Genomic DNA, 20,960 nt, shown 5'->3' on the forward strand with positions numbered 1-20,960 from the left:
TAGCTTCTCTTTGCCCCAGCTTTCTCATCTGAAAAATGGGCTAATAATTTCTACATTTCATGTTTCTCGTGAGGACAAAATGGGGTGTCATGTAAAGCATCCAGCCTGAGTTAGGCACTCAGGGACCAGGCCCCACCTCAGGCCCTCTGCAAGCAGGCGCGGGGTAGAAGATGACTGCGGCGATGCAACGGTTTTCACTGCAGTAAGATATCGCATTCACTACTCCATCTTCACTCCCAACCCTGCCCAGCACGGAGACAGCTCAGCCTTAGGCAGGCTTTCCAGGTAGCTTAGGGATCCTCACCTTTTGCAAAGATGGAAGTTTACAGGTTGTTCTAAATGCCCAGTGGGGGCTGGAAGCTGAAGGGTTCGGTGGGCTTGAGTCAGGGAGGGTGGGAGACAGGGCAGCCAGGTGAAGCCTGGCAGCCCTTCTCTTTGAGCCCTTCTCTCATCCTCGCAGAGATGCCTGACACACTTGGCACCAAGAAACATTTCTGAATGAATGCCTGAGCTGGGAAATTCACCCTCTGCCCAGCCTGGCTTTCTTCCCTTGCGCTCCCCGCTTCCCGGAGAGGCGGACCGTTTGTTCTGAGTAGCTGCAGCCAGGTAATCAATCACAGGGACTTTGGGGGCCCCTCTGCTGTTCGGTTGACACCCTGTGGGGACAGGGGACAGTGGCCGGGCATCACAGCAAGCAGCACAGTCACTCCATCCCCGCTGGGGGCAGGGGACACGGGGTAAGGATTCTGTCCGGGGAGCCTGGGGGAAGTGCTGAAAGGGGCCCGAGAGACGCTGAGTGGGGTGCTGATGGAAAACTACAGACTGAGACTCGAGCTTCACACCCCGGCCCTGCGGGGAAGTTCTAGAACACGAAGGGGAAGTCCAGGCCGAGGGAAATTTCCCTTCTCCCCACAACTTCTCCTCCCCCCACTCCAACCACCTGGGGCCAGAGAGACGTCTTTATTGTCCGGAAAGAGACCCTGGCTGTACGGAGTGAAAGATCATGGGCAGCCCTGTACCACTACCGTGAGGACATGGCAGAAACATCAATGAGGACCCTGTTCTAGAGCAGCTCCCCGGGCACACAGGAGGGCACAGACGCTAACTCAGACACCAGTCCACCACGGGTGGCTGCCAGGCTGTCAGACAAGTCCCGGCTGTGTGCTTACTGCCCAGAGGTCACCAGGGCATCATTGTTGCTGCATGGGACTCCTACACCCCAGCCCCTGCTTCCGGAAGACCCTCAGCAAACACCAGCAAGTGGCCCGAGACACCAGCAACACCCTTTAGCCCTCCGGGCAGCTCTGTGAGTGAGCGCTGTCAGGTGAGATAAGAGGCTCAGATGCCTGCCCGGCTGACATGACAGGTAGGTGACAGAGAAGGGGGCAGACCCAGGGCTGTCTGCCTGCAAACCTGTGTCCTTTGCCGATGCTGCTTCCCAAGGCATGCTCTGGGCACTGTGTCTAGGAAAATCCCAAGGAAACGGGCTGTGGCTGGGAAGGTCCAGGGCCTGGCCGCGAAACCGCAGAGGGCAGGTACTGGTGGAAAAGTCCAGCGGTGATTCACCTCCTCCCTGCCCTGCCCTCCCCACAGCTCAGCCTGCAGCCTGGGGGTTGGTAGCACCCACCCTACCGCCCAGTGAGAGAGGGCTGTGCCCAGCCCTGTCCATCCTGTCCGCTTCCCTCCAGAGGAGCAGAAGCCACACCAGAGGGGCGAGGTGAGAGGGGAGGGGAAGGGACAGGGCAAAGGAGGGGAGGGAGGTGGGTCTCTGGGGGGTCGTCCTGAGACAGTGCCTCCACCACCAGCCTGGCTGGGAGGGAGGGAGGGAGGTGGGGGAGGGGGCTGGGGACGGAGGAGACTTCCTGAGCTTGGGTGTTGTAATCCTGGTTCACAGACTCTTGGCCTCCGTCCCTCTTTCTGCTTGCGGCATTTCTCTGCCCCTTCTTTTTCCAACATACTGGCTCATATGCACGTGCACGCACACAGACACACACACAGTCACTTTCTGTCCTGCTTGGGGGGTGGAGGGCGGTCCCAGGACCACGTTGGATGGGATTCTGAGCTGGGAGGAACAGGAGAAGGAGTGGGACAATTTCCTTTTCAGGCTGGGTCTCTTAGCGTCTTCCTGGGGACTCTGCTGGGGACACGGGAGCCCAGGAGCTGGATAAAGGGATGAGGTGAGTGGGATGCAGGATGGGGAGGACTGAGAGCTGCCACAGAGGGCTCAGGGGACCCCCGGGAGGAGGACTGGATGGAAGCGTGTGTCTGGCTATGAGCGAGGCTGGAGGGGAAGTCTGGTGCTGGGGACTCTTAGGACACAGCATCCTCCCCAGCTCCCTGCATCAGCAGCATCTGAGCTGCTCGGGACAAGCCTGTGTCATAGCAGGAGGAAAGTCCTTGGATGGGGTCCGGCCCCAGGGAGCGGGTGAGAGAGAGGTGATCACCGGCTGGAGAGGGAAGGGGAGGCAGGCAGGTGGTGCCCGCAGGTGGGGAGGAAGGCTGGCAGGTGAAGGGCCATGACCTGATCAGACTCCCCACCAGGCAGGCTCCCCGGAGGAGGAGGAGGCTGCGGGCTTGTGCCCTGGGGGTCCACGAGGGCTGAGCCAGGCAGCCCACGGGGTGTGAAGGACTGGACGGGGGAGGGGCTCAGGTCGTGGTGCGGTGCACACAGGTATGTGAGCGCACGGGGACGTGACGGGAGCGGCCCCAGTGTGTGTGCAGAGCGGGAGCTGGTATGTGGGTGTGGGCTGAAGCCGGGGCTGGGCGTCCGGGGCCTGGGCCGCTCCCCCATCGCCGGGCCTGTTGGGCAGCAGCAGCGTTTTCACCTGTGTCCGCTCCTTGGCTGGACACTGGGCAGGTCTCCACCTACCTGCCCAGCCCCTAAAAATGGTGAATGTGGGGCTTGCCAGCCTCTTGAAGAGTTCCTTCCTGGGCAGGGCTGGGCCGGCCGTGGGTGTGGGTATCTTGCCTCTGGAGGCACTGAAGGATGGTGAGATCCAGTTCGCACCCCCACTTTCTGCCCCAGCTGAGCAGAGCAGGTGGCAGCCTGGGCAGGTGACGCCAGGAGCTGGAGAGGTGACAGAGCTGGGGTGAGCCCTTGGAAGGGGGAGTTCTCTGCAAGTCATCGAGACGGAGGGTAACACTCTTGCTTAAGTATTCCTGGCAAACGGGCCAGAGGTGGAAAGGCATAGTATGGGCGAGGAGGGCAGGGTGCTGTCCTTTTAGCTTTTAAACAAATATTTACTTATTTGGCTGTGCTGGGTCTTAATTGTGGCATGCAGAATCTAGTTCCCTGACCAGGGATTGAACCTGGGACCCCTGCATTGGGAGTGTGGAGTCTTGGCCACTACACCACCAGGGAAGTCTCTTTTTGGCTTTTAAAATTAACCCCCCAAAGGAAGAGCTCAGACAGCTTTTATGTCTAACATCTGTCTGGAAAGTTCTTCATTGAGTCTAACTCGAAGCCTGCTTGCTGCAGTTTCAGCCTGTTTCCCCCTTGACTTGCCATGGCTCTGGGCCAGCTTCCTTTCATGTGTTCTTGCTTTCGTCCTGCCATTCTGTATTTCATCCTTACCCATAAATCATGCTCCTCTCGATATTTTCTTTTTTTTAAAAGAAATCAGAGCAAAACTTTTCACATCAGGGTCAGCTTGTATATGTTCTCTTCTCCCAAATCCTGCTCCCACCCTGGGCTCTGAGGTTTGCCCCCGCATCCTGTACTCTCCTCTGGTTTTCCCTTCATTTCCTCCTTTCCCAGGGTTAGGGGGTTCTCCCCATCTCCAGCTGCTGGGGACAACTTGGCCCTGAAACAGCTGCCTCTGGTCTGGGGACAGCGAGCCTTGTCTCCTGGCCGCCCCGTTGGTGACCCTGTGTTCAGGCCCTATGGTGTGGCAAACACAGGCAATCTCTCTCCTTGGCTCTTGTGGATCTCATTTGTGTCCCCTGCTTCCCAGTATCACAGTTGAACATGCATCATTGTCGCTTTCAGGGAGACTTAAAGCCCAGAGAGGAGGTGAGACTTACCTAAGAGAACACAGCAACCTGAAGACACAGCTCCCCGCTTACTGTACCGGTAAGTTTGTTCAAATCATTCAAAAATAGTTACTGGGGGTGTCAGGGCCTGTTCCTGAATTTCTCTGAACTTCATTTCATCATTCATAAAACAGAGTTAATAGTAATTCCTAGCACAAAGATTTCTACGAAGATGAAACTTAATAATGCACATAAACATGTGTATGTTTTGGGCACAGTGCTGACTCAAAGGTTCGCTTCTGTTATTCTGAGCCAGGTCTGGACCAGACCTTGGAGTTCCTATCAGATGCGTCTTCGCCCATGTTTTCAAGTCCATTCATTAGTTTGATAAGGATTCAGGGGCCAGTTTTCAGGGTGCCCAGCCTCAATTCTGTACCAACATCCACCATTGGTTCAGGTGTCTCCTGGGGCCAGACACCCTGTTCTTTCCACCTGAGACTTGGTTCTCAAAGCCCCAGGGGTCGGCCTCTTTGTTTTTCCTTCCCTTCTCCCCCAGCCCCTTCCCTGTATCAGAGGATGAGGTCTTTGATTCCACCAGGTGCCTCTCTCCTCACCTTCCATCCAGAGCCTAGCTTGCCAGGGAAGCCTCCTCGTAGGTCCCAGAACTTGAATTTCTGCCCCGGACATGCTTCCCCACTCCTGGGACAATCTGCACCCTCCAAGTCACCTTCAAAAATTTCCATAACCTCAAATGGCCCTGCCACGCCCTCCTAGCTGACTTGGGCTTGGGCTGTTGCCTGGATTAAAAGGACCAACAAGTAAACAGACGCTTCTTTTAATAAAAAGAATCCCTTGTGTTTCTCTGGAGCCTTGGAGGGACAGAGCCCTTGGTAGCTCCTGGTCACTTTAGTTGCCCAGCGCCCCTCGGAGTCAGGGGCAGGGAGGGGGCACGTGGGTGAGTGCCCCCCTCTGCAGCCTAGGTACCTCTTCCTGGCAGCTCCTGGAAACAGAATCGGAGGTGGCCTTGGGCAGAGCGTGGGGAGGGGAGGCAAACAAGGATTCCGGATAGAGCAGGCATCAATTTATCTCCTGGCAGCCAGTAAATGGGCCACGGGAGGGACAGGGGAGAGCAGACAGCGGCAGCCCTTCAGGGTAGGGAGTCAGGAGGAACAATGACCTGCCTGTGATGGGTACTCACTCTGGCTCTCCCTTGAGGGGACACTTGGATTGGAGGGGACCACCCACGTGAGGATCTCTCTGGTGACCCCCTCCACCTCCAGGATCCTTGCCAGCTCTCAGGATGGAGGTTCAACTGAGAGAGGGGGAAGAACCAGGCTTCCCTTGAAGGCCACCCTGACCCCATCTGGCCTCATGAGGTGGCCCCACCTTCCCCTGCCCTCCTAATCAGATGCCCAGAGCGAGTTGGCCCCGTGTTTACCCGGAGGCAATCGATCGTCCTGGCACAGTGACGAGCATGCAGCTGGCCCAGGGAAGACCATGCTGTACCTGGCCACACCAGCCCTTTGACCTCCTATTGCCCCCAGCAGCCTCTGACCCCTTATGCCTGGAATGGCGCCACTTACTGGACACTGGGGACCTAAGGCAGATGGGCCAGCGGGGATGGCAGCTGGCTGCAAGGATCAAAAGAGACTTGAGATAACGGTCCCCGAGCCTGGGTTTTAATCCCCATCTAGTTCCTGTGTGGTCTCAGACAAATTACTTCACCTGCCAAGGCCTGGATTTTCTCATCTGCAAAATGGGCAAATTAAGAACAAACTGCTCCCATTGTAAAGAAACTACCGTTTTTGTTGTTTAGTTGTTAAGTCGTGTCCGACTCTTTCGTGACCCCATGGACTGTATCCCACTGGCTCCTCCGTTCATGGGATTTCCCAGGCAAGAATACTGGAGTGGCTTACCATTTCCTACTCCAGGAGATCTTCCTGACCCAGGGACCGAACCCACATCTCCTGCATTGGCAGGTGGATTCTTTACCACTGAGCCACCAGGGAAGCCCCATACCACTATACTCCAGTAAAAATTAATAAAAATAAAATAAAATCCAGATGCAGTTCCCATTAAAAAAAATATGCTTGCATTCATAAGGTCCTTCTGTACATTACAGGGAACTCTTTTTGATACTCTGTAATAAGCTATATGAGAAAAGAATCTAAAAAAGAATGGTGTATGTATATGTATAACTGAGTCGCTTTGCGTACAGCAGAAAGTAACACAACATTGTAAATCAACCCTATGCCAATAAAATTTTTTTAAAAGCCATAAATAAATACATATGTACATTTTAAAGAGAGCAAACTGCTCCCTATTTATTATTGGAGCCATGAGAGCAAAGGGTAACTTGAGGTGCAAATGTCACTGAGAATTTGAGAAGAAAATCTGGTCCAACACTATTAGACAACCTCCCGGCAACGCTGAAGGGTCGGAATGGAGAGAGCAGGGGTGACAGCTCCCCTGGGGTTGCCCAGCTCGTTCCTCTCGTCCCTGCAGGCTGGCCTCTCCCACCATCCTGCCCACGCCCATCTGCAGCCTCCCAGCCCATCCATGGCTGCAGACGACAGAAAAGCGGCAGCTCCCAAGGAGGGGCTTCCGGTGGTTCCCTGGACCCCTGAGGAGGGCCCAAGGCCAGACCAGGAAGCCAGGGAGCAGGTGAAGGATCGAGGCCAGTGGAACAACAAGATGGAGTTCGTGCTGTCCGTGGCCGGGGAGATCATCGGGCTGGGCAACGTCTGGAGGTTCCCCTACCTCTGCTACAAAAACGGGGGAGGTGAGTTCACTTGAGGTGGGCGCGGTGGGGGAGAGCTGAGGAGCTCCAGTTCCACCACTGGCCTTGGCATTCCCCGCCGTGAAATGGGCTTGATTCCTCAGAACAAGCTCCTCTCCAGGAGGAAGTCAGACATTGAAGGACTCAGTCCCTCGCTCAGCTCCTACTGTGGGCCACCCTGCCCCAGGCACTCTGCTAGATATAAAACAGAACACACTCTGGGCTATGTTGCAGTGAAGGGCAGCAGGTTACAGACAAACACGTCCGCCGCAGTCTGCCGAGTGGTGACGCGTGGACGGGCTAGAAGCAGAGCAGCGTGGAGGGATGGAGTGGGGAGATATTGGATCAGGAAGGGAAGGGTGAGACATGGGAGGCGAGGGGACCAGGAGAGGGTCTGTCCAGGAGGTGGCCTTTGAGCTGAGAATTGAAGGAGGTGAAGGCGCAAGTTCCAAGGGTAGATTTCAGGTGAAGAACACTCCAAACTCAGGAGACAGCAAGGGCCAAGGGCCAAGGTCAAGTGAAGAGCAGCTGGCCTGTTTGAGGAGGGATGAGGAGGGGAGTGATGGGGCTGGGGGGAGGGTGGGGGAGAGACCAGAGGTCATGGACCTGGACCCTGAGGTTGGGCTCTGAGTGAGACAGGAGCCATTGAGGAATGTTGATCAAATAAGAGGCACGATCCCTATCTAGGATTTTTTTTTTAATTAAAGAAGCAATTATACACGTTTTAGCACCAGTAGTAAAAATGAGCAAGGGTGTAATGGGGAGGGGCCAGAGTCACCTTTTTAAGTGTGGTTTTAGTATATTCAGAGAACTGTACAACCATCACCACAACTGATTCTAGAATCTTTCCATCACCCCCAAAAGAAGCCCTGTACCCATCAGAAGTCACTCCCCAGCCCTCTCCCGGCCTGCCCTCAGCAACCACAAATCTGCTTCCTGTGGCTGTGGTTTTACCTGTTTGGAATATTTCACATCAGTGGAATAATTCATTTACATGAGTTTGTTTGTGAGTGGCCAGATCCATTTTTGCCTTTTGAAAACACCTTTATTCTTTTGTGGAAACGATGTATGTGAATATTAGAAATATTCCAGAAAGGTAAAAAAGAAGGAACAGTCTTGTTTAAAAATAGCCATTGTTTAGAAAATCCTTCTAAACACCATTTATATTTAAGTTGACAAATATTTATTGAACATTTACTATGTATCCTGCTCTCTTTTTTAAGCATCCATGATTAATTTTCTTTTTTTAATATTTATTTATTTGACTGAACCCAATCTTTAGTTGTGGCATGTGGGATCTAGTTCCCTGACCAGGGATTGAACCCAGGCCCCCTGCATTGGGAGCACGGAATTTTAACCATAGGACCACTGGGGAAGTCTGTACATTTTTAGGTGTTTATCAAGTTATGCATAGTAGGTTCTTATTTTTGCAAAAAAAAGAAATATATGTGTATATGTTTATAAGAAAATTGGAAGGATATACTGATAGAAGGGCATCCATTGTGGCTCAACTGATAAAGAATCTGTCTGCCATGCGGGAGACCTGGGTATGATCCCTGGCTTGGGAAGACCCCCTGGAGAAGGGAAAGGCTACCCACTCCAGTATTCTGGCCTGGAGAATTCCATGGACTGTATAGTCCATGGGGTCGCAAAGAGTCGGACATGACTGGGCGACTTTCACTTTCACCTTTCACTGATACAATGCTTTTCTCTTTCCTTCTCATTATACTTTCTATTTTTTCTACACAGTAGCATGCTTGAGAAGCATTGTAACACTGTGGTTACAAGCCCAGGCTCAGGGTCAGACCACCTGAGTTTATGCTTCAGTTTCCTCATCTGTAAAATGGGGATAACATCAGTACCTGGGAGGTTGCTTTGCGAGGGTTTTGATGTCGGTAAAGCATTTAGAAGCAGGCTTTACAGACAGAAGCCCAAGTGCCAAGTGTTATTACTATGCAATGAACTATGCATTACTATGCAATGTGTTCACCCAGGCACGCACTTCTGAGATGATGGAGGTGGACACCTTGGGCTGTCATTTCCAGGGTGTCTTTAGGCCTGGCCTCCCACCATGGCCTGCAGGCCAGCGCCTTCGACTGCTGAAACCACATCCCAAGAATAGCCCCCCAGCAGAGGAGTGGCCTCCTCAGAGGAGCCCAGTTCAGACCAGAGCCTGAGAGAAGGGAAAACCCTCTGAATATGAGGGGGAAAAAAACCCTCTGAATGAGAGGGAAAATAATTTTTCCAAGATATTTTTGTTTGTTAGTTTTCCTCTAAAAAGTAACCTACTTGATAATTTAATAAGCATATCAAGTTATACAGAACACATGTTTTTGGTTCCAAAAATAATAAACTGAATCAGATTTGTGAAGCACACTGAGAAAGTAAATAGTGTGTATATTAGGATCTCCACCTACCTTTTCATTCATTTTCCTTGGAAGGTCTTTCCTATCCTGGGTGGGGTGAGGACTGGAAACTTTCCACCCGCCCTGCTCAGAACTGCCTTGGGCCTCTGGGGGCTGGGGGAGCGGGAGGGACATTGAGGGGTGGCTTCAGGCTCAGCCCACCTCCCCTTTCTCCGCAGGAGCGTTCTTCATCCCCTACTTCATCTTCTTTTTCTCCTGCGGCATCCCGGTGTTCTTCCTGGAGGTGGCGCTGGGTCAGTACACCAGCCAGGGCAGTGTCACAGCCTGGCGGAAGATCTGCCCCCTCCTCCAGGGTGAGTGTCCTCCCCCTGTCCCCCTGCAGGCCCCCAGGAGCCTCATCCCCACCGCCCCCTTCCCTCATCCACGCTGTGCTGAGGGCTACAGGGGCAGCAGGAAGTATAATCCGGCTTCGTAGGACCCAAAGCTTATAAAACCTGGGGGGAGGCAGTCTTCAGGGAAGGACAATACAAAATCGTACGCAGGCATGAAACTAGGTCTTAGGAGTCTTAGGAGGAGTGCTTGCAAGCGAGGAGCCCTGGAGCTGAGTCTTCACAGCTTCGTGGTAAAATGTGCTCCCAAGCAAACGGCCGGGCCCCCCATGGGCGTCCAATGGTGTAATCACAGTGACCACGGTGATGGGAGAAGGCCTAAGGCCGTGTCGTGCTGTGGTGTCACCTGCTCTTCTTATTTAGAAAAATAAGGAGTAAAGGGTTCTCAGGCCTGTGAGTAAGCCCAGCGGTGTCTCTGTGGCCCCGCGTCCTTCCAGCGCCGCTGACAGCTCCCGTGGGTTCCGGGCTGACTCTGATCTCTCAGACTTTCCTGTTCCCCATGCCCGCACCCCCCACCCTGTCCCCAAGGCATTGGGCTGGCGTCCGTGGTCATCGAGGCCTATCTGAACATCTACTACATCATCATCCTGGCCTGGGCCCTCTTCTACCTGTTCAGCTCCTTCACCTCCGAGCTGCCCTGGACCACCTGCGCCCACTCCTGGAACACAGGTACCTGTTGGGTTGGGCCTGGGACGGGGCGGCTGGCGACGGGCCAACAGTGACCAGGCTCCCAGCCAAACCCGCCCCAAGCCAAGATGTGGGGGCTGCTGGGGGGCCACTCTGCAGGCCAGCCCTGGAGGGTCACTCAACCAACTGCCCTGACAACCGACAGCCCCGTGGGACTGTGGGTGATAACTGGCTGCCAGGTGCTAACTGCCCCCACCGTCCACCCACTGAGCCAGTGTTTACCATGGGCCTACTGCACGCCAGACCCCGGAGACCAGAGGGTAGGCCCGGCTGGGCCCCCATCGCTGGGGAGTGCAGTTCCACAGGGTGGGTGAGGGGACAGGCCTGATGTCTGGATGGGGTCAGAGGTGGCCGGTGGGGGGCCCAGAGGAGCAGTCAGATTTGGCGGGAGAGGGGGCTGGGCTTCCCGAGGGGGAACTCCTGACACTGGAAAGCGGGGGCTCCCGAGGACTGGGATGATGGGGCCCGCAGGCCAGAGGGTGGGGGACAGGATGTGAGGGCATGTCTGCCTGCCTGACCCACTGTGGACACCCCCTTGTCCCCCACAGAGCATTGCATGGACTTCCTGAACCACTCCGCAGCCGGCGCCACGGGCCCGTCCGAGAACGTCACGTCCCCCGTCATGGAATTCTGGGAGTAGGTAGCAGGCCTGGATGTGCCTCCGGGGGGCCCAGGGGAGGGAATTTGGGTGCTCGGGGCCTGGGATGTGGGGTGCAGGTGTATGCCTTTCCAGCACTCACCCCCCATCACCAAGAGATGAGGGACCCTCACATACCTACTGCCCACACCCTCACGCTCACCCCACACCCCCGTGTCCACTGAGACTCACATGGGTGTGAGTGACTCCATGCGAGTGTCCATGTGACTCCCATCCCACTCAAGCCTGCTCACCCTCCCCCACCCGCACCCACACATCCAGCTGCTCCTCGCAGCTCAGGAGACCAGCCCTGCGCACCTTTACGGCTCTGCGTGCCCTGACGTCCTGGCAGTAGCTTGAACTTGGCCCGAGTGGGAGTATTTACAAATTGGCAAATGTCTACACTCATCCACACTCACACCTGCACCCTCCACTCGAGCACTTACACCCTCTCCCACATCCACACGTGTCCACCTTTGTGCTTACAGAGTCTACCCCCCCCCCACACACACACTCACCTCGGCACACACATAGCTGCCAACACTCTCCCAAGGGCACCAGCCCAGCCCCCACTCACCCTCACGCCCTCCAACCCTTGGCTCACACATTCCTGTCACCCGTCACCTGCCAACCCCAACGCACACCAGTCCCTCTGCTCCCCAGGCATCTGCTCACCCACCTGCTCACCAGCTCTGCCCCACCGCGGGCTCCTCAGGCACATGCCGCCCTCACCCTGTCTCTGTCTCTCTCTGCACAACAGAGAAAGCTGGATGAGTTAGACAGACATACTTGTGGCATTACGTGATTTGGTCTCCTAATGACCAAGGGCTTAAAGACCACAGTGGGGAATGTGCTGTCCATGGGGCAGGGGAGGGGCAGGGTTTGGGGTGGCCTGGACGCTGAGGTCCGTGGGGTCAGCTCTGAGGATCAGGACACCTGATGATGACGGAGGAGGCGGCTTGCTGTCCCCTCGGCCTCACCTGGCGGTGTAACCCCGCCCCACCCCTCTTCTGCAGGAGACGTGTTCTGAGCATCAGCCCTGGCATCCAGCACCTGGGCGGCCTGCGCTGGGAGCTGGCCCTGTGTCTCCTGCTTGCCTGGGTCGTCTGCTACTTCTGCATCTGGAAGGGAGTCAAGATCACGGGCAAGGTGAGGGGCTCGGGCTCCGGGCACGCTCTTTGTGGCCCCCAGAGTCTGCAGGGACCCCACCACCACCACCACGGCATCCCCCTGGAGACCTGAAAGAGAAAGTAGTGAAGGGAGGGGCCTGCTGAGAACAGGGGACGTCCCAGGAAAGGGGTTTAGCTCAACACTGGGGAAAGTCTTTCTTTTTTGATATGACTGTCAAAGGCCTGTATACATAAGCAAGCAACCTGCAGGGTGAAATAAGCCCTCCCCAGCCTCCCCCTGCCCTAGTTTGGCCCACTGATGTGTGTCTTACCCTGTGCCGGGGAGCCCCAGACCCCCCGGAACGTGCAAGGGAGGGGTGGCAAGTTTCCTGCGCTCACCACCTCACAGGAGGCTCGCGCTGTCTGGAGAGGGATGACCTTGGCCTCCCCCCGCAGGTTGTCTACTTCACAGCCACATTTCCCTACCTGATGCTGGTCATTCTGTTGGTTCGAGGTGTCACCCTGCCCGGAGCCTACGAGGGCATCATCTACTACCTGAAACCAGATTTGCTTCGGCTCAAGGACCCCCAGGTAGGAACCTCTCTGGGGACCCTTATCCTAGGCGTCTCCCTCCCCAAACCAGATCCGGACTTCTAAAAACCTCTGGTTGCTTTTCCCTTGGTGTAGAGGCAAAATATGCCCACCACAGAAAAGAGAGATAATATAGAAGAAAACTATAAAAAGAGGAACTAAACACCTCTTTTAATCCCACCACTCAGTTATAACCTCTGTTAGCATTTTAGTCCGTTTTCTTGCAACATTTTTTTCTGGCTGGGTGCGTGTGTGTGTGTGTATTCACATAGTCGTGAAAATTATATGTGGAGGTAAATATATTTTCAGTTAAATGACAGTGGAAGCATCTTCTGTGTTATTAAATCCATTTGTAAATGTCATCTTACCACTTGCATAGTGTTTCCTCCGTCCACCATCCCTCCACTCCCTCATTCAGCCAGGATGGACCATGGTTCCAAAAGTCCACGGTCCACACTAGCTGCTTCCCCGGAGCTAGTGCGGACAGCACACACACACGTGATGTCTGCTGCGCGCTCAGGAGAGGAGGAGGAGGACCCGCTGGTGGACGTGGGATGCTCTGAGGGGAGGCAGAGTGGCTGCTCTTCGTGGGGGGCTGTGTGGTCACGCACACCAGGCTCCCTGCAGGCTCCCCCCATCTTTTCGCTACTTCCTTGGGGTCTCTCTCCCTTAGGTGTGGATGGACGCGGGCACCCAGATCTTCTTCTCCTTCGCCATCTGCCAGGGGTGCCTGACGGCCCTGGGCAGCTACAACAAGTACCGCAACAACTGCTACAGGTGAGCGGGGATGGGGCCTGGGGGTGGGAGGGGGCCTCCCTCCTTTGTGATCGGAGATGGAGGGGCGGGTGGGGGGCCCAAGCTGCACAAATCTGACCCTGCGGTCCGCTTTCCAGACTCTTGTCCCTCCCTTCCCGGTACGTGGCCTCGGTCTCTGTCCCCCCACCTCCTTTTCTCCCTCCCCTTCACCGCTGTCTCTGGATCTCCTCGCACACTGGGCTTCCTTCTCTCTCTTCCTTCCCGTTTCCCGCAGGGACAGCATCGCGCTCTGCTTCCTCAACAGCGGCACCAGCTTCGTGGCCGGGTTTGTGGTCTTCTCCATCCTGGGCTTCATGTCCCGGGAGCAGGGCGTGCCCATCTCTGAGGTGGCCGAGTCAGGTGGGTGCTGCCTGGGACCTGGAGGGAAGGATGGGCAGGGAACAGAGGGTGGGGGGTGGTGGGGGTCCCAGAAACTGGATACTAGGAAACTTTCAGCATTGGGGGGGCAATGCTTGGCACAGAGCAGGACCCCAAAACCAGGGGAGGGAGGAGGGAGAGGCGAACGGATGGGATAATGGGAGGATGAGCGGAAAGTGTGCTCCCCAGAGTGGTGGATGGGCTCAGCCAGCACACGCAGGCATACATACACGTGCACACGTGTGTGCGGGTGGGCCCCCCTGATGCTGTGTGTGCCCGGCAGGCCCCGGCCTGGCCTTCATCGCCTTCCCCAAGGCCGTGACCATGATGCCCCTGTCCCAGCTGTGGTCCTGCCTCTTCTTCATCATGCTTATCTTCCTCGGGCTGGACAGCCAGGTTTGCCCCACCCCCCCCCCTTGCCCCCACCCTGCGGTCCCCTTCCCAGCTTCTGTGCTCCCTGCCAGGACTTTCCCTAGCCCCCTGGCCCCAGCCCAGGGTTGTTCCCCCTCCATCCCATGACCAGGACCCGTCCTTGAGGTTGGGGTGGGGGGTACCCCTGGCCTAGGGACCCTCTTCTGTGAGGGGCTGCCTTCTTTGCCCACCCTGCCCCGCCTCCACCCCCAGGCCTGACCCTTCGCAGACATGGACATGCCCTCCCAAACATCCCTCCCGCATGCTCAGGCCACCCAGCCTCCCCCTCCCCCTTCCAGCTGGGACCCTCTGTGGTGGAGACGTGGGCTGGCCTCACCCCAGCTCTGACCCCTGTGCCCCTGACTCTGCGGGTCAGCATGGGGGTGGGGGGCAGGGAGCAGGTGTGGGCAGTGACCCCTCTCACCAGCCCCCTCCGGCCCACAGTTTGTCTGTATGGAGTGCCTGGTGACGGCCTCCATGGACATGTTCCCCAGGCAGCTCCGGAGAAGCGGGCGGCGGGAGCTCCTGATCCTTGCCATCGCGGTCACGTGCTGCCTGATCGGGCTCTTCCTGGTCACTGAGGTGAGCGGCAGGGGCGGAGCCTCCCTGTGAGATTGGAGGGACCACACGGTCAAGCCTTCCTGTATTGGTTTCCTCTCCTTTGGTTTCAGGTGACAGAAACCAAACACAAGCTGGCTTAAGCAGGAAAAGGAACTTTTTGAGTCAGGGAACCGATAAGTGTAGATGTTCGGTTTCAGGCACGGTTGGATCCAGCAGCCCCAGTGACATCATCAGAGATGCCCCCCCTCCCTTTCCTCTGCTGATGTCATTCTTGAGCAGATTTTCCTCCTGGGATGTTACAGATGGCTGGGGCAGCTTCGGGCTTCCCTTGTGCCACCGGCCAACCCTGGGGACACAGGGCCCTTTTCCTGAGAGTTAGCCGTGGCTCCTCTTCAGGCCTGAAACAGGGGAGTGGGGTGCACACATTCACAGTGAGGTGGCCACAGCACAGCACCTTCCAGAAGGTGGGATTCTGGGCAGACAACACAGTGGATCTCCACCACAGTCCCCAGGGTCCTCGCTGAGGTCAGAGATGGTTGTCAGATGAGGCCTGGAAGGCAGGGACAGGCAGGGCAAACTCTAGCTGCAAGGGACGACTTCCTTGGGCCGAGCAGGGTGGCAGCCCACAAGGTGGGCATCTGTCTTCTCTGGCGGGGCAAGGTGTGTCCCCTGCCACCCACCCCCGCCCTAGGGGAAGTTGAAGCCTCAGCTCCATCCCCTGCCTGCAGGGTGGGATGTACCTCTTTCAGCTGTTTGATTACTACGCCTGCAGCGGCACGTGCCTGCTCTTCCTTTCCGTGTTTGAGGTGATCTGCATCGGCTGGGTGTATGGTAAGTGGTGGCGGGAGCCTTGGGGTCCCTGGAAGGGCTGGATCTGCCCCAGGTAAGGACCAGCAAGCTGGCCTTCTGGTCTTTGTGGCTCTTTGAGTTGCTGTCTTGGTTCTTAATTTTTTTTAATATTTATTTTGTATTTATTTATTTGGCTGCTCTGGGTCTTAATTGTGGCATGAGAACTCTTAGTTGCGGCATGTGGGATCTAGCTCCCTGACCAGGGATCAAAACCCAGGCGCCCTGCCCTGGGAGCACACGAGTCTTAGCCACTGGACCCTCAGGGAAGTCTCTGCCCTGGTTCTTTTTACTTGAGGTTTATCCATCGCTGGGAACCCAGGCATTTCTCATTACAGCAGGCGGAGCTGGGCTTGGGACAAGCCTGGGTTCCTTGAATAGTGAGAATAATTATGAATACCTGGAGTCTGGGCTGCATACGCTGCCCCTGCCCAGTCCCCCGCACAATTCAGTGGCCCCCTTGCTATTCTGCTGCTTTTACTTGAAACCAAATCTGTCTCTGTGATGCAATAAGCATCTGTGTGGCCGCTGAGCCCACTCTGGCTCACACCCTCCCGTGTGTTAGGACGTGGGTCTTCATCCCTAGACGGGAGGCCAGAGATGCCCTGGGAGGTGAGGGGGCTCCCTGTTGGTCCCGAGTGTCACTCCTGTGTCCTGATCCAGTTTCCCCCACACGGTGGGGTGGGGAGGACAGAGCAGGCAAGTCCTTCCCCAAACCCACCCGCTGCCCCCGTCCTGTCCTCACACTCTCCCTACACCCACCTGGGCAGGGGCCGACCGTTTCTATGACAACATTGAAGACATGATTGGCTACCGGCCATGGCCCCTGGTGAAGATCTCCTGGCTCTTCCTGACCCCTGGCCTTTGCCTGGTATGTGCCCGTCAGGGCCCCCTGTGTCTTCTCCTGCCTCTCCAGTCAATTCCGGGAGATGAGGGGCAGGGGGCTGAATTCTGGGGCTCCTTGGGGGGCAGGTCTGTGCCCTCTCTTGTGTACTGATTCCCCTGCCCCTGTTTTCTCACTGTCTCTTGGTTTCATGAGCACTACCATCCAGCCTAGTTCCAGCTCTATCCCTTCCTCTGGCAACTCCGTCAGTCTGTCGATCTGCCTGATGTTCCAGCTGCTGGTCTACTTCTGCCTGTCTGCTTGGAGCATCTCCGTCTCCCCTCTCTTCTCGATGTGACTGACGCCTTGGCCCACCGTCTGCGATGGCTTCTACTCTCCACCTCCAGAAGCACCAGTGTATCTAACTATGCTCCGTCCCCAATGAGAGGGTTCACAGGCCCCCTCCTGCATCTGCGTCTTCCCCTCCCCCTGTCTCTCTAGGCCACATTTTTCTTCTCCTTGAGCAAGTACACACCTCTCAAATACAACAACGTCTATGTGTACCCGGCCTGGGGATACTTCATCGGCTGGTTCCTGGCTGGCTCCTCCATGGGCTGTGTCCCACTCTTCATCATCGTCACCCTCTTGAAGACCCGGGGTTCCTTCAAGAAGGTAGGGGCTTGGACAGTGGCACTGAGGAGGTTGGACAATGAGCAGGGCATCATGGCTGGGGCAGCTCTGAGGCCAGGCAGCCCTTCTGTCTAACAGAATGTTAAGGAGGAGGGTCTTTGAAGACCCATGGCTTCATTTTCAGAAATGGTCAAGAGTCCTAGACCTCCAGATTTTCTGGGCAGCCTGACCAAGAGCAACTCTCAAAGGGTTAAGGGGTGTGTGTGCATGTTAAGTCACTTCAGTTGTGTCTGACTCTTTGTGACCCTATGAACTGTAGCCCACCAGGCTCCTCTGTCCATGGGGATTCTCTGGGCAAGAATACTGGAGTGGGTTGCCATTTCCTCCTCCAGGGGGTCTTCCCAGGGATCGAGCCTGCGTCTCTTACATCTATCTGCATTAGCAGGGAGGTTCTTTACCACCAGCACCACCTGGGAAACTAAGTTATAAACAAGACCTTAAAGGTGCCAGACACAGTGGGTCACAGAGCACAGATTCCTGCTCCTGGAAATTGGTGACCAGCAGCCACGTTTCATCCACACAGTTTCCCAGCTTTTCTCCTTCTCTTATCCCTGTGTGAACCCTCTGCAAAAGGCTCCCTGCTTAGGGTATAGGACATGCCTTCCTGGAAGACATAGAGCCAGTGTCCCACAAAGACATTAAATATGTGGGAATCTGTCTCACCTACAAGTCACAGAAAACCCCACTGCAATAAACAAACAGGCTTACACATGAAGAAAATCAGAGTTAGGGCATCTAGCATTTGTTTCGGCTGCCTAAAGAGGCCATTAAGGACCAGACGCTTCCTCTGTTCCTGCACTTCCATTCTGCTCATGTTGTCCTTTCATCATCATACTTATCACCTCATGGTCACAAGAAGATGGTCATGATTCCAGTCATCACATCTGCATTCAAGGCAAGGAGATGGCATCAATAGCAATAGTAATAGTAGTAGTAATACTGGGAAGAAAAATGATAGACATTTACCGAGTATTTGATAGCAGTAGCAATAAGAATAGTTATAACAAGAACAAAATAGACACTGAACACTGATCCTGTGCCAGGCACTGTTCTGAGGTGTGGTATCTGATAGACGGGACGCTGAGTGGTTCAGTGGGTTGCCTGTGGCTGCATAGATGTCAGGACTGTCACCATGTCACTGCCTCCTCTCTCTTTTCGAGATCTGTGCTCATTCATTCAGTCTCACTGTACTGAGCTTCCCCCACGGGCGGGCTCTGAACTCAGCCCTGGGGACACAGACATGAAGACATGTTGTCTTTGCCTCTCTCGCCAACAGCACCACTGATGCCCTCTTCTCCCCACAGCGCCTGCGGCAGCTCGTCACCCCTGACCCCAGCCTGCCGCAGCCCAAGAGACACCTGTGTCTGGATGGTGGCAGTGGCCGGGACTGCGGGCCTGCCCCACTTAAGGAGGGCCTCATGGCTGGGGAGAAGGAGACGCATTTGTAGGATGTACCCGGAAGCCAGGTGGCTCTTGTGCCCCCAGCGGACAGCTTCACCTCTGCCCCCTCCCGCAGCCTTGCCGAGAAACTCTGTGCTGTCCGTGGGCAGCCCCTCCCGGGGCTGGAGCATGCCGTGTTGGAATTCAGCATCTGATCTGAGCCGGAGGTGGTCTTCCTAAAGCCCGCTGTCTGATTATGACAACTGCAGTGTGCACGGGGGCGCGTGCCCTCTGTGGGGGGCTTCCTCTTACCATCTCTGGGCTTGGAGAGGGTAGAGCCATGTCAGACGTGACCACTGACACCCATGCTGGATCCCGATGTTCTGCTGGAGGGGACCCCTCACCTGGCTTAGCGTCCTGGAGTCTACGGGGAGGAACCAAAGAAAGACACAGCCACTGTTGTCTGGCATTTTCCTGGGGACAGGCTCTCCAGGCGTCCCCAGCTCCAGCCCGCCTTGCAGCGTTGTCCTCGATGCATGGAGTGTGGGGGTGGCAGGGGCTCGGGGTGGCACAGCCTGCACCCGGGACAGACATTCCCCAGCTCATGACCTTCTGAAGACAGAGCTCCTGGCAGCTATTTGCTGTTCTGCCTTTGTCCCAACCCTGACGTCGTGGACGAGGAAACTGAGGACCTGAGAGACAAAGTCCCTTTTGCAGTTCACACAGCTGCTCAGGGCCAGAGACACGGCTAAAGCCTCCTGCTCTCAGGCCAGTGGCCCCCCTCACCTCCCTCTCCTGCCTTGTTAACAAGCCCCATGGAGCGCTTGCCGCCTGTGCCAACCTTTTCTCTGTCCATTGTGGTTCTTGGGATGGGAGAGAGAGGGTCCCCTCTGTGGCGGTGAGCAGCCCCCCAAGTTGGCAGCCCCCCTTTGGCAGTTCTTCCGCCAGCCCACACCCCTCTGACCAGATTTCCTCCCTGGACTTTTGTCTTCTCCCCACGTTCCACCCTCTCCACCAGAGGATGCCTTGGATCTGTGAGAGACCCCCAGTCTCCCACAGAGAGGTGGGGATGCCCCTTTCCCCAGGCCCCTGCCAAACCATGCCAGACCCTTCCCTGGCTGGGGGAGGCTTCCTGGAGGAAGAAGGCTTCCTGGAGGAAGAAGGCAGGGCTTAGATAAGCTGTGAGGTCGTGCTCCAAAGGGAAGGGGGGAGGGTGAGCAGGGATGGGGTGGGCCACTTGGGGACAGTGTCCTGGGGAGGCCCTGGGGGCTGGAAGAAGGGAAGCCACCTGCAGTGATGTGTAGGTAGAAGTCACCACCTGGTGGCTGGGGTAAAAGTCTGTGGTCCAGCCAGGGTGAGCTCCATCCCCACTGCCCAGCATCCTCAGAGCATCCACTATCCTTTGCTCAGAACTTCGAGGACTTCTCAGCTTGTGAAAACAAGGATGCTGGCACGCCAGGAACAAGCAGATGTCCAGACTCCTGGGTTCTGGATGGCCCCTTCTGCCTCCCTCTGGACTGCTTGTGCACCGCGGCAGTTAACTGGCTAGTTGGTGGGTGAAGAAGGCCATCCAGGGATGGAGAGGAACTCGGCTCCAGCCGGATTCTTTTCCAGGACTGGGGACCTGAGAGGGGCAGGCATGGTGCTCTCCGCTGCCACCTGGTGGCGGATGGGAGCAGGGCCCCCTCCCTGGTCTGGCCTCCCACCTCCTGAGGCCCCCTCGCCCCTGCCCTCGCTGGACGAATGGACTGGCTGAGCATTTCCTCTTCCCTGTGCAAGCTAGCGCCCTCTGGAAACGAAAACTTCCCACACCCTCCTCCTCACCGCCCCAGTGGGTGTTCCCACGAGGGTCCGCTGGCTTTGGGACAGCCCTGCTGCCGGGGGCGTGGGGTGGAGGCCAGCAGGCTTCTCAGCGGCCAGCCACCTGCCCCGAGTATGCCGAGTTGTGCAGCTGGGTCCTCAGCCTGGAGACCCTTGCTGTGGGCGGCAGGCAACTCTGCACACGGGGGGCGGGGGGCGGGCAGGGGCTCTCTCCAACTCCTTTCTGGGGGGCGGGTTGGGCATGAGCTAGGGTGAGGGTATGGTGGGTCAGGTGGGAGAGTGGCTTAGGGGGTCTGCCCGCCCCCTTAGTGGTGGACAGGGATCATGGCAGTTGGGTTTTGGCTTTTTGCATCTTATGGCTCATGACTTGCCCCAGCTGTGCAGGCAAGCCGCTAGTTTCAGTTCCTCACAGTTTCTTTGTATCTGTTGCTTGAAGAGATGAGGGGACACCTGTCCAGGTACATGCACTGCAGTAAAGGGCCTCAGGTTCCCAGTCCCTGCCTGTCTCATAACCTGCTTCCTTCCAGGTCTGACATCCAGGGACTCTGTGGCCCCCTGTGATGGTGGACAAGGCTTCCTCATGCTTGCTGTACATTCATTCCTGGTGGGGTTGGGGTGCGGGGTGGGGGAAGCTGCTCCCCACCCAGATGTCTTGGGAGGAGAGGGGATTGAGGGGTTTCTGGGGGTGGGCAGTAGGCCTGTCCAGGGGTGTTGGGAATGTGGGA

At 56.3% G+C, this 20,960-nt stretch overlaps 1 protein-coding gene across 7 annotated transcripts; it reads left to right on the forward strand.

Annotated features, from left to right (window-relative positions):
• The first annotated feature begins 1,508 nt into the window (after positions 1-1,508).
• Positions 1,509-19,253, forward strand: SLC6A12 (solute carrier family 6 member 12). 7 transcript variants are annotated; one of them, XM_043882154.1, is made up of 17 exons: positions 1,509-1,717; positions 2,105-2,177; positions 3,989-4,072; positions 6,456-6,754; positions 9,336-9,470; positions 10,035-10,175; positions 10,742-10,829; positions 11,847-11,979; positions 12,396-12,530; positions 13,204-13,307; positions 13,561-13,685; positions 13,987-14,099; positions 14,559-14,696; positions 15,404-15,506; positions 16,292-16,392; positions 16,846-17,016; positions 18,339-19,253. In XM_043882154.1, the coding sequence occupies exons 4-17, from the start codon at positions 6,532-6,534 to the stop codon at positions 18,480-18,482; spliced, it is 1,854 nt and encodes a 617-aa protein (XP_043738089.1). In that variant the 5' UTR covers positions 1,509-1,717; positions 2,105-2,177; positions 3,989-4,072; positions 6,456-6,531; the 3' UTR covers positions 18,483-19,253. The 7 variants fall into 7 exon arrangements, with proteins under 7 accessions (XP_043738089.1, XP_043738084.1, XP_043738088.1 ...); XM_043882149.1 differs by having other exon boundaries at positions 6,478-6,754; XM_043882153.1 differs by lacking the exon at positions 2,105-2,177 and having other exon boundaries at positions 6,478-6,754.
• Positions 19,254-20,960: the final 1,707 nt, after the last annotated feature.

Source organism: Cervus elaphus, chromosome 22 (genome assembly GCF_910594005.1).
Source record: "Cervus elaphus chromosome 22, mCerEla1.1, whole genome shotgun sequence".
In the NCBI taxonomy this organism is placed as follows: domain Eukaryota; kingdom Metazoa; phylum Chordata; class Mammalia; order Artiodactyla; family Cervidae; genus Cervus; species Cervus elaphus.

What these genes read in the sequence shown, in the direction of transcription:
- SLC6A12 (XM_043882154.1), top strand. Translation starts at nt 6,532, where the DNA reads ATGGCTGCAGACGACAGAAAAGCGGCAGCTCCCAAGGAGGGGCTTCCG. An exon ending in CTGCATCGGCTGGGTGTATG is followed by an intron (nt 15,507 to 16,291) that starts GTAAGTGGTGGC and finishes CCACCTGGGCAG; the next exon opens with GGGCCGACCGTTTCTATGAC. An exon ending in CCCGGGGTTCCTTCAAGAAG is followed by an intron (nt 17,017 to 18,338) that starts GTAGGGGCTTGG and finishes TTCTCCCCACAG; the next exon opens with CGCCTGCGGCAGCTCGTCAC.